Source organism: Felis catus, chromosome A1 (genome assembly GCF_018350175.1).
Source record: "Felis catus isolate Fca126 chromosome A1, F.catus_Fca126_mat1.0, whole genome shotgun sequence".
Taxonomy (NCBI): domain Eukaryota; kingdom Metazoa; phylum Chordata; class Mammalia; order Carnivora; family Felidae; genus Felis; species Felis catus.
In genome coordinates this window covers 138,296,234-138,309,477 of record NC_058368.1, presented here as the reverse complement: position 1 = coordinate 138,309,477, position 13,244 = coordinate 138,296,234, and the positions used below count along the sequence as shown (strand labels likewise).

The following is a 13,244-nucleotide window of genomic DNA, read 5'->3' as shown; positions in this document are numbered from 1 at the left end:
CACTCTTGTCTCTAGCATCGAGGTGGAATGTGGAGACTGGATATTCATTTTCACACGTAGAGTTGACCCTCATATTTGGCAAAGAGAACAGCACTTGCTTTCAAATGTAGGAAAATTCCCAATTTACTCTCTCAACTTTTCTTTGTCTTCTCTCTTCCACCTTCCCCATACTTTATCTCCAACTCTGCTCTCCTAATATAGGGATCAAGTTTCATTTTCATCTGATTTGAAAATGCTCAGGTAAAAATTTCAATCGTATGTAAGAGATACAGCTTCGTAAGAGATGAATGCTCCACGAATAGAAATCTTTCAGAGCCCACATCCTCAGACAAGCTCAAAAGCTGAGGTTAAGAGAAGACACTGGAAAATTCAATACCTCCCTTCAATCTCATGTGGTGCAAACATCAGGTCATTTAGGTCAGCTTTTCTGAACGTTGAACCCACACAGGGTCCCATGCAAGGTTGACAAGAAGACCAGTGACCTGTCAGTGTCTTCATCAGGCAATACAAGCTGGGATACTCAGTGTTTTCATCTCCCAAAAGTTAATGAACTGTCCTCAAACTATATCCATTTTCCCGTTAAAATATAAAAGGGACGTTTGTTTTACATGATCAATCAACTCAAAGACCAGCTATCCCAGACCAGCATATTTAATGTCAGACGCCAAAGGTACTCCCACTACATCTTGAACAGCACAAGGATGCTTGCTATTGCCACAGTTACTTAATACATTTCCAGAAGACAAAGTATAAGCCAAGAAAATAAAATGATGTAAGTACTGAAGAATAACCATAATATCATTACTTTCAAATTTTAACTTTCTACCTGGAGTATTCTAAAGAATAGAACTGTTGAAACAAAAACATCTTCCTTTTATCTAAAATAAGAGATGACTAACACCATTTTCCCCAAGAGGACACTAATTACTGCAGAGGTGACAATTCTACCCAAATTCATTCATAAATAGGAAATTTTAATTAATCAGTCCTGGTACAAGGGTAAGAAACTTGCCAGAGTGAGTCAAATCTCTTATGAAAGAATATAGAGATGAGTAAAGAAAAGAACAAAAAGAGACCATCACCATAATATATTCAAATAGAATCCAAAATTTTAATTATTAAGGTAGTGCTACCAGAACAAGAGATACATGATCAATAAGACATAAAAGAAGTCTTGATGCGGTCAAAATACATATAAGAAAACATTAAATGGAGCATGACTTTACACTTTTTTCTGGTGAAAACTTACAGTCATACTTAACTTTTTTCTTTTGAGAGAGAGAGAGAGAGAGAGGGCAAAAGTGAGCAAGGGGCAGAGAGAGAGAGAGAGAGAGAGAGCGCGCGCGTGCGCGCGCCCTATAAGGGGCAGACAACGAGAGAGAAGTGAGGCTCATCCAAGGTCAGGTTTTTACCTGAAGCGGGACTTGTGTTCACCCGATGTGGTGGGACTCCAACTCACAAACTGTGAGATCGTGACCTGAGCCAAAGTCAGATGCTTAATGACTGAGCCACCCTGGCACCCAACTTTATTTTGGGTATTCAACAGGTAAAAGATACGAAGCATGAATGGCTACTAAGCCAGTGGCCGGGGGGAGTTTAGTTTCAACAGTAATCAAAGAAATGAAAATTAAGATCATCAGACACCTTGACCTATTTTTAAACTGAGGAGAAGGAGACAGGGGGTGTTGATACGATTATTTGGGTAATACCTATTAAAAACCTAAAAAAAAATAATTTTAGCCATTTATCCTAAAGAAACACGCAGCTATGTGAAGAGGTTAATATACAAGAATATCTAACAGACTTCCTACAGAAGTATAGCTATGAAGAATCGGACAAATTCTGGGGTGCATGGGTGGCTCAGCTGGTTACGCATCAGACTTTTCATTTCGGCTCTGGTCATGCTTTTGCAGTTCGTGAGTCCAAGCCCTGCATCGGGCTCTGCACTGATGGTGTAGACACTGACAAGTGCCTGCTTGGGATTCTCTCTCTGCCCCTCCCCTGCTCACCTTGTTTCCCTCTCTCTCTCCCTCTCCCAAAACAATAAACTTTAAAAACTAATAATAATAAAAAGAACTGGACAAATTCCATAGACTTGAATATGATACAGCCTCTAAATACTGTGCTACAGAGTAAGAGGTGAACATGTAGCAAAGTACATGTTATGGAAGAGCATGTATAAAATAATTTTTAAAAACTAGAGGGATATACACCAATGTAACAAGGATAATTCTCTCTATAGAATCACAAGCCATTTTATTTACTTACATCCTCAAATTTTTCTTCCAATTTATCCATGACGCTAACATTGCTTTTATATCATCAAAATGCTTTTAATCATAAATTGAGCAATCGGATGTATTTGGCCTTTCTTGTGCATGACCTAAGGGATCATCCAACCCTGTAATCCTCAATGCAAGCATTTTTTGTGCCTGCCTTTCCTTGAAAGACAGTGAGCCATTCGACGATAGGCCTTGTGGTTCATCTGCCTTTGTGTGCTCAGCCCTTAGCATAGCACCAAGCAGAGAGAAGGCACTCAATAAATGCTGGGTGGGGGCGCCTGGGTGGCGCAGTCAGTTAAGCGTCCGACTTAGGCCAGGTCACGATCTCGCGGTCCGTGAGTTCGAGCCCCGCGTCAGGCTCTGGGCTGATGGCTCAGAGCCTGGAGCCTGTTTCTGATTCTGTGTCTCCCTCTCTCTCTGCCCCTCCCCCGTTCATGCTCTGTCTCTCTCCCAAAAAATAAATAAACGTTGAAAAAAAATAAAAAAATAAAAAATAAATGCTGGGTGGATGAACAAACTAACGAATGAAAGAGCACATGAATTATTTAAGTGCTCAAAAGGCCCAAGTCCACATGTGGAAGTGAAAAAAGTTTAGGTGTGAATTTAAGTTTTCACCAGAAAATGTGAAGTCATGCTACACTCACCTAAGAGTTTCACTGTAAGCTTCAGGCCAGGTCACAGTCATCAATATTTTTTAAAGATATGAACCGTTTTATGGTTTCAGAGAAGAATGTTACAAAAAGTAGTGGTGTCGCCTTGTGATTACAAAACCAGGTGAAGTTCAACGCAACTAGAGGAATTACACTTCGGGAATTGGCATTCTTTTAAGATCGTTGACTGCCTCTCGTATGTTCTAATTTGTAATGGCCGGGAGTCATCAAATAAAATGAATTGCATTAAGAGAAAACATTCACAAGGTCAAAGAATAGAGGAGCACAGTTACCTGAAGGCTATATAAGAGCCGGGTTAAATTCTGTATCGCTTGTATAATCTGGAAAATAAGATCGTGAAAGTCAAATACTTGAAAAAGCATTCGTTATCCAAAAATAACAAGAGGATGAGGATATATTTCAGGCATGCATAGCTCACCTCTGACTGTGAAGCACCTGGGAAACTTCTATATTCCACCTAAAATATGTAAAGAACAAGAAAATGAAATCGCACTACTTTTGAAAAGCTACACTTAGTGTCAGGTAAATCACTTCACTCCCTCAAAAGTCTTCTATGATGACCCTCTTTCCTTGCCAGAAATCAAAGCCTACAGAATTAAACAACCGCTCAGCGAGAGCCCCATCTGTGCAAACTCTGTATGTGACACACATGGTAACTTTTCCCCCAAACATCTCCTTAAACAACAAGGGATGACAGCCGGTAAGTTCTGTACTCTCTCCGTAAGTGATGATATTTACCTTGTGGACACCATACTGTCACGTGAGCTCTCGGTGCCCAGGCTGAAGCTGGCCCTCAGACCAGGCTCGCTCCCTGCATTCTGGAGGCCAGATTTGGAAGCTAGAGAACATCACGCCTGACTTCTTGCTCCCTATATCCATGTTTAAGATTCACAAAGCCAAGACAGTCAATGGTTGGGAGAGGAAATCAGACTCAGAGGTGGCTCAAGGGTGAGCACCTAGCTGGCCGGCTCCAGATCCTACTGTGAGTTCAGTGGAACCGTCTGGGATTGCCTTAGTAAACGCACTAACAGCAGAGGCCATCATGAGGCTGGAGACCATCTGCTCCTAGGGGATGGGTTCTATGTCTCATTGTCTCTCTACTGCACACATTAGAGACACATGTAGGTAGTAAGGATTTCCAGTTTCCAGAATTGAACTGAACAATTGTCTGTTCAGGTATCGTCCGTCTTCTTTCACTAGGATGTAAGGCAACAAGTAGCAGGAGTTCTTATGTGCATTCAGTGCTATAACTGCAAATTTAACAACGAAGCCTGGCATCTAAGGGACACTCACACTGCATTCTATAAATAAATACTGAGCGCTCGCTATGTACTCCACTCTTTACGCTATAGGAGATCATCAGATTCCATGCCTGCCTAGAGCCTATCTTGTATACTGCTTTCTCTTATCTGAGCAGCTTTAAATTAAAACCACAAGGAACAGTCAGCCGTGGTAATGTTCTCAGGTAACTTTGGACTTGTTAAATTCAATTAGTTCAGACTAGTGAGGCTTTAATGAAATAGCCACATCCCTCCTTACCCCTCTCCCACACTCTTCCCCGGGCCATAAAAGATTTCATCACTAAGCATAACCTCTAATACAGGAAGGATAAGGGAGGGAAAAGGACATGAAGTTTAGAGTCATTAGACCTGTACTCAAGTCCCCTCCACCCCCGCAATTGGGCTAAAAACTCCCATTCTCTAGCGAGTTCTAGAGTTCTCTCTGCTCTTGTGGTTCTGTCCTTGCTGCACACTCCACTGCCTTTGTAATAAGAAAATCGTACGGTATAGAATTTTTATACTCTATAAAAATCAGAAACATAGAAATGAGTTGGATTATGCTACATGCGGTTACTTATTCCCCAGAACCGCGAAGTTGGAAAGGACAGACAGGGTCAATGTCGTATTTTTCACGGAGTCAGTCCACCACCTTGTGGTGAACGTATAGAGTTGCAGCGGTTGAGTTACACACAGGATGCTGCACCATTTGCAGCACTCATTTTTAAATTTCTTTCCAATTTTTGTGTTAAGCCTTACCTGATTAAGGAAGCTAATTACAACATATCCATTGCACACTTTTTTCCTACGTCTGATTTCAGGTGATCCTGCCCTATTTGTCAGTTCATTTTCTCAAATGCCTTATGAAAGTTCTTCCAGATAGGTTCACCCAACGAGGAACCTTCACACCTCGTTTCACTTACCTGGGACTGCATCCTGGAAGGAAAAAAGACCTTGGGAGTGGGAGTCACCACAGGGTCCGTTCAAGAAAAAAACTATTCCTAGCTAACCAGCCCTCTTACCCTCCCTCTCTGCCTCTACATCAAAAGCAGTTGGAAGCTACAGACTGAAAAGTGAAGGCCACACTGAAAAGGAAGAAAAGCAGGAACATTTTCAGAAAAAAATAAGTCAGAAAGCTTACAGTCAGTGAAGTAAAATACTGCATTCCTTTTTTTATTTTGGCCTATGAAGATCTTTAAAACACCAACAACAACACTAAATCACAGCCATGTTTTTTACGGATTTTTAAAAAAATCTTTGGACTTGAAGTCTCAGTCACATACAATATTTGCAAAAATATATACTACGTACATTAGTACACAAAGATAGGACATCTGTCATTTTTCCACATTAGCACATATTGGTGCATGGTAATGTGCCCAATTTGAAATTAGAGAAAACTAAAACTCTCGAGGCCCAGCCAACCCTGGGGAGGCCACTCAGCACCTCCCAGATTCATATTCTTATTCCCTCTTTCTGACATCCCAGGCTCATTTGAAGGGAATAGGAAGTTTCATGATTTAATTTTTCAAAGAGTGGTATATACTACATGTAAACTGTGTCCAAAAAGGAGAGGCGTTTAGAACCAGTTTGCCCCAAGCAAAAAAAAAATGGTGAGGTTGATTAGAAGTCTCCCCCCCAAAAAAAGTAGGTGACAATGTGGGCGGAGACAGGAAAACAACCTGAAAGGAGAGGAAGATAAAAGAACGTGCAAGCAGCAACAGTATTTCAAGTCAAAATTCTTTCTGCCCCTTTAGTGTCCCTTGGTTGCCTAGAGACCCCGACAGATGCCAGGGGCACCTCTCAGCCAAGAGTTGCTAAGTGTAGCAGGTGAAAAGGCAGAGGTTTGCAGGGCGGAGACCAGAAGTAAGGGAGACCAGAAGTAAGAAGGGAGACCAGAAGTAAGAGTGCGCAGACACACAAACAATCGAGTTTTAAAACCGTTTAATAACTTTCCAATCATTTCTTTGTTTACACCTACATGAATAGGAAGAGTGAGAACATTTTAAGAGGATTTAAGTGGGAAAGCTTAAATACGAATACCGAAATCGAGAACAATGCAGAAGAATGCTTTCATACCACTCACTGCCACGGACAGACCAGGACCTGTGGTTATTTTATTACACAAAGTAACTGGTGCCATTTACTAACAAATCAGTTCACAATACCTTCTCCCCTGCATCAGAGACCGCCAGGTCGGTTCCCACACCCTGGGTCCCAGGATCCACATCCCAACAGCCTCTTCCTCCTGTCCTTTCTGTGACTAGTGCTGGAAGCACACCATTGAGACAGAAACAAAAAGGACATCATCAAACAGCAGCCAGCGCACCGGGTTCTTTTGCACGCAGCTGACACGGACTTCAAAATAAGGAACACAAAATCCCACGTATCACATACTCTCATACAAGGTGCTGAAACAATGCAAAGCACAGTGTCCCTGCCCTCGGGGAGCTTACATGCTATTAGGTACCAAACTGACAAACGGCAGCAATTATCACCCATCTTTTAATTTTTCTTTTTTGCAGACAGGTGCTCATGTGAGGCTGGTGATACCGAGAGGGGTATATGCTACATCTCACTTTCACTTACTCGGATAAAGCTGCTGGGGAGAAGGAAATTGAAAACAGGCACTGGAGAACAAAAAGCAAGGGCTGGCAGACCCAGGTCGAAGGAGACAGCTCGGTGAAAGGCTCCTCTGCGGCCCGTGTAAGAACAGCAGACCATAAAGAAGGCTTAGAAGGAGTAATCCAACAATAGGAGTGAAATATCTTTCTGAGCAGCGTGAAGATGGTGAATACTTTATGAGCCCATAGTCCTACAAAAAGGAAGCTGTCCCTATCTCCAAACAATCTTGAAAAACAATTTCCAAGTGTTTTTTTCTCGTAACACTTGTTTAGAATCTAGATTCATAACAGTTGTAAATACGGTGTATTTAACCTATGAAACGCAGAAATATTTCTAGACCAGAAATATTTTTAAGTACCAAACACGGATTTCACTCCATCCCTTAGATCTCTGCTGGTACAATTTGATTTCTTTACCCACGTGAACTCAGTTAAAACTTAGACTGTGCTCACCTTACCCTGATTTAAACTAGACTTTCCAAAGCAGTTTCACACACACCATTTCATTAGAATCATGTCCAGTCAGGGACCTGGTGAAATATTCACTTTGGGACACTGTTTATCACACATTGCCATCTTGAAACTTTCTTTCTGATGGAGGAAATGCTTTTTTCGCCTTTTCTAATGCAAATCCCTAGGACCCCAAAGGCCACTTCTATTACAAAGAATTTTTTGTTTAAGCTGAAACTGCTTCAGGTTAAATCAGCTAAAAATTAACTTCATTTTGCCCAAGTCAGTCAATACTTTTCACTTATAGGGAAGGGACATTCTACAGAAATTTTCCACCACTCAAAAAATGGTTCCACTACTTGGTATTATCCTTACTTCTTAGAGAGACACCCAAGACGTTACCAAAGAATTAGCCCTTCTCACACTCTCCCTCCCCACCACCCCATACAAATGAGAACCAGCAATGGGCAAAGAACCCCATGGTGAGCCAAATTATCAGGTGCCTCTGTTTCTTATTCAATTTCAGGTCTCCAGAACTTTTTCAGGAGCAGGTTATAGTGACCCACCTTATTAGGTATATCGAGAACTAAAAATTGAAGGCCTTGCTTGGTGGATGACCTCAGATTGGCATGGGCCTGACTTAGAAGGACCCAGTCCTCCAAGTGAAACAAAGAACTGACCCAGTCAGTTACAGACCCTCATTAAAAACAGTATTTGCCCTGGCCAACCTTATAAAGAGAATCTAAGTCTTATAGCACCGTCCTCCAACCCGGCCCACAAATGACTAGGTCTTTGGGGGTACAGGACCCTATCAACCTGCCCCTGCCTACATGGATCCTGGTATCAGGGCAAATAGTCTAATGGTTTTGACAGATGTCATGGGTGTCCCCGGGCACTCTCCCAAATCCTGGGAGATACAGGTACAGACGGGAGAACAGGGAGGGAAGGTGCAGCCATGTGCCCCTGAGCAGCTGCAGGAGCCACGGGGAGCCTCTCCTCTCTGGCTGCCCCTAGGTGGAGGCTGACAGCAGCAGAGCCCTCCTGTATTTTTAGACGGAACTCCCTCAATGGCATAATGAGTTTTTTTCTTTTAAAAGGAAATCACCCAGGGCAGTACAACTCCCTTGATGAATCGGGGTTGTGTCAAAATGAAAAACATATGGGCACTTTCTGAAACTAGAAATGCAGGATGGGATAAAGCGAAATTTGAGGGAGCAAGATAATTATTAGTGATTTCAAAAATGGACAGAATTTTAAAACCGTACTGCGTCCGTGTATCTTGATCAACCATGGGATGTTGATAAAGAAATGCAAGGACAATTTAATCCTCTCTCATCTCTAGCTACTAAAGATGTTTTATCTTGTGCATAATAAGGCTGGTGGAAGGAAGGTTTTTATCACCCAGATACAAGGAAAAATAAACCCTCTATGCTCTTCTCTCAGAAAGCTGTAGGGAAGTAAATATTCAGCTTCCGTTTAGAACATCACGGGGTTCTGAGAAATCACCTAATTCTCTACATGCTGTCTTTCCGTATTTAAAATATATGCAACAGGGCTTTTTATAAACGAATTCTGATCTGAACCAAAGCGTATGATGACGCCGATCAAGAATTTTTGGCACTTCTACCTTTAACCACATCACCAAACCCTGTGTCTGCGGGGAAGGTGTTGCAGCCTAGCATTCTGGCGTATGGCTTCTCAGGTGAGGACGCCTAGAGGAGGTTAAGTTCAAGGGTTTGTTCTCTCGTGAACTGCAGAGACCCATTTCCAAACAACCGAAAGTTTAAAAGTTCTTTCAAAACCATATTCCAAATTGTACTCAGTAAGTCAAATCAAAAATGAAGCAGGGTCAGGTTTGGGGAAGGTACAAAGCTTGCCTGGGTATGAGAGCAGTAGAACCCACCAACTATTCTTGAAATCCTTGTCCTGGGAATGCCAGTGCCGTTATCGTAAATAAATCAGGCTAGCATATTTATTCTCAAGGTTTTCTCGGATTTAAAAAAATACATCAAGTCTCCTCCAAATAGGGACAGAGTCGTTGCCTTCATTTCCTATGACCACTCTATGCTCCAGAGATTGTGTTCAGGCTCACGGCAAAGGCCTGCACTTTCACTTACAAGCTGTAGAAGATCCTGGCACGTCAGGGGGACCCAGCGTATCTGTCAAGGCAGATTCTCCGCAACCTTCCTCGGATGCCTGGCATGCATCGCCCGTCTGTGAGGCCTTCACTGCAACCTGCAGGCTCTCGGCTAAAAAGGAGAAAGAAGACAAAATTTAAAAACCAAATACACGTAGTTTAATCTAGACCAAGGGTTGGCAAACTCTATTTGGCCTGTGTCTATTTTTATACGGCCCAGGAGCTAAAAATGGTTTTTATATTTTAAAGAGTTGTTAAAACACACAATACACGCACACACATGCACAAAAAAGAATGTGTCCCAGAAACCGTATGTGGCCTGCAAAGCCTCAAGTATTTACTATCTGGCTCATTACAGAAAAAAGTTTGCCAAAAGGCGACCTATACCAATACTTTTAGCATCATTTTATGATAGAGAATTAATAAAAAGATGTGCTATATAAAAAAGTCTCAAATTTAACTTTCGGTTACACTAAGTATGCTGAAAAACTTTCTGTAATTCAATTAATTTAAATATGATTTCAGGCATAAATGTTTTAAAACCTACTATTCAGGGAGACTAGCTCTTCTTCAAAACAGAATTTCCCCAACTGTACCTTAAAAAATGCAGATTTCCAAAAGGTACCTAGACCTACTAGATCAGATTCTCCAAGGGAAAAGACAAAGAATTTGCATTTTAAACGAGCACAAAAGGCTGCTCTTAGGATCTGGTAAGACTGGGAAACACTACACCAAGAAAGTGAGGTTTTTATTTATGCTAAATGCTTTCAACTAGCATGTGAATGGTACAGTTTTAAAGGCCCTATAAATATGTCTAAAACATCGTGTCCAGTGTTGGAATTTAGCAAATGCTCATTGAGCACCTACGCTGTTCTAGGGGCTCCTGGGCATGTGATTAACTAATTAGGAGAGTTTGAGACCAAAAGAGGAAACAGACACTTACAAGTAACTATATACAAGGTAGCATGTGATCAGTGCTGAGTTCTATGATCCAGTTTATTAGAGTACCATAAAATGCTCCAGGAATGCGAAGGAGCAACACAGTTGCATTAGCCGGTGGAATTAGGAAGAAGTTACTAAAGGAAATGACAGCTGAGTAGAATCTTGAAGGATGAACGGGATTCAAGAGAGAGAGACAAAAGAGGAGAAAGAGAAGAAAAGCCATCCAGTAAAGCAACCACCTAGGGAGACCATTCAAGGGGCATTACTGAACTGTTTTTTATTTCCCCCCCCAGAGATAAAGACCTCACCCTGATTAAGAATTCCTGCTAGCGGTTCCTGGGCGGCTCAGTCCATTAAGCATCTGACTCTTGGTTTCGGCTCAGGTCATGATTTCACGGTTCATGAGTTCGAGCCCCACACTGGGCGTTCTTGCTGACCGTGTGGGAACCTGCTTGGGATTCTCTCTCTCCCTTTGTCTCTGCCCCTCCCCCACTCACTGTCTCTAAATTAATTGATCAATTAATTAAAAGAATTCCTGCTAGATCTCGGAGTACTGATGAATAGCGACTCAGGGTGGGTCAGGCAGTACCTCAACTGTTTGGTGTTCTCTTAAGCAGCTGGGTCCCCTCCTATTCCCAAGCGCCTACACAACACAGAGGGCCAGATGAATTAAGGCAGAGGGACCTAACAGCAGGCATCGCTCACAGTTCTGATGGCAGAAGAGGTGAAAGCCACCGGCTAAAAATTGAGAGGGGGTGACTTACCCAATAAAGACATTATCAAGGACCAGAGGGTCACTCGAAAGTACTTGTAGCTTTATTTCTAAAATATACCTTGCATTGATCCACTTCCCTCTACTTCCACTGTCAACAGTCCCAACAACCCCCATCAGCTCCTGTAACTGCCTCCCAACCATCTCTGGCAAACAGGTCTCCCTCACTCTGCTCCCCTGCCGGCAGCCAGTAATCTTCTCGAGACGTGTGATGGTGCCACACCCATGATTAAAAGCCACCAGTAACTTCCCATCAAGCGTGGAATAAGATATTTCTTTAACCAGAGCCTACAAACATCTATCTCTGCTCACCCAGGGAACCTCACCTCATCTACTTCCCTGAGTGCTGCCGCCCTGCCTTCCTTCTTCCCTTGAACATGCCACGTTCACTCCACACACGAGGGCATTGTGCCCACTCGGTCCTTGCCCAGGAGTGGTTCTCCCCCGTATCTCCAGACAGCTGGCTTCTTCTCACCTTTCCGTTCTCATGTCAAAAAAATCATCCCCTCAAAGAGGTCTTCCCTGGCTTCTCTAACACAGAGCCTTCACCTCACCCCAATCTTATTTTCTTGTGACTTTCTGAAATTACTTTGTTTCCTTAGGTACTGCCTGTCTTCCCCCCACTAGAAGTTTTTATCGCGCTCTTTTTTTTTTTTATTGAAGTGTAGTTGACAACGTTGTATTAGTTTCAGGTGCGCACCATAGCTAGTCCACAATTCTCTACATTATGCTGCGCTCACCGCAAGTGTAGCTGTCATCTGTCATCATGCAATACCACTGATTAGATTCCCTAGGCTCTACCTTTTATCCCTGTGATTTCGTCATTCCGTAACTGGGAGCCCGTACCTAACCAGAAGTTATGAAAGGATTACTTCCATCAGCACCAACAACAAAGCACAGGGTCGAGGCTGAATGAATGGATGGATGGGTGAATGAACCCATCAGTTGACCCTTCTTCAGACAACCTCTAGGCCCTTCTCATGACGTCGGTTTCCTCATCAAATAAAGATGATAGAATGCCCTGATTTCTAAATTCTCCTCCAGAGATAATATTCTGAGACCCTGAGCCAGGGCTTGGCAAGCTTTCTCTGCCAAGGAGCACATTTTAAATAGTTTAGGCTTTGTGGGGCATAGGATCTCTGTTGCAGTTATTCATCTTGTTTTCTCTCTCAAACCCATTGTCCCTGTCACCTCCAAACTATTATCCCTCACCCCCAGGCCCCTTTTTTCCTCTAGTTTCATGGCATCCGATGATACCGCTCACTACCCCTCCTTGTTGTCACTCATCTACAGACTCCTTGAACAATTTAGCACCTGGCGCAAGTTCTCTCCCTTTCCCCAATGCCGCTCTGGTCAGAATTCTCAGGAATTTCAGTTTTATGAACATAGACCTTCCAATACCTTGGCCTCATGTTCTCCTTGACTTTCTCATTTCCCCAGTGATCTCATCCCCCACCCTACCTCGGTCAAACCGCCAGTTATAACCTAGACTTTTTTTTAAAAAATGTTTAAATTAGGTTTCTTTATTTTTGAGGCAGAGATAGAGCGCGAGTGGGGGAGGGTCACAGAGACAGAGGGAGACACAGAATCTGAAGCAGGCTCCAGGCTCTGAGCTGTCAGCACAGAGCCCAATGCTGGGGCTCGAACTCACAAACTGTGAGACCATGACATGAGCCGAAGTCGGACGCTCAACCGAATGAGCCACCCAGGTGCTCCTAGACTTTTTTTTTTTTTTTAAATGTTTGTTTATTTTTGAGAGAGAGGGAGACAGAAGATCCAAAGCAGACTTCACACTCTCAGTGCAGAGCCCGATGCAGGGCTCAAGCTCATGAAGCATGAGATTATGACCTGAGCCAAAGTCGGACGCTTAACTGACTGAGCCACCCAGGAACCCTCCGGGGGGCTCCTTTTAAAACACACATCAAGTCAATACGCTACTCAAACCCTCTAATGCTTCCCATGCCCCTCAGAATGAAATCCAAACTCCTTACTGACCTCCATCTGGTCCCTGTAATCTGAGCGCTAGTTGGCTCTGACTCATCGGCCACTCACCACCCCTCCCTTCATTCTACCTGCACAGTCCTTCTGG

The 13,244-nt window shown here is 42.9% G+C and overlaps 1 protein-coding gene across 9 annotated transcripts in view; it reads right to left on the bottom strand.

Annotated features, from left to right (window-relative positions):
- The window catches only part of ARHGEF28 (Rho guanine nucleotide exchange factor 28), a 310,574-nt gene that overhangs the window by 32,418 nt on the left and 264,912 nt on the right, over positions 1–13,244 (bottom strand). For all 9 annotated transcript variants that reach the window (XM_045062033.1, XM_045062024.1, XM_011283815.4 and 6 more), the window contains 4 exons: positions 9,422–9,553; positions 6,399–6,499; positions 3,372–3,410; positions 3,226–3,273 (listed from right to left, as the gene is read on the bottom strand). In XM_045062033.1, coding sequence (XP_044917968.1) covers positions 3,226–3,273; positions 3,372–3,410; positions 6,399–6,499; positions 9,422–9,553 — 320 coding nt within the window. The remainder of the gene's footprint in view (positions 1–3,225; positions 3,274–3,371; positions 3,411–6,398; positions 6,500–9,421; positions 9,554–13,244) is intronic.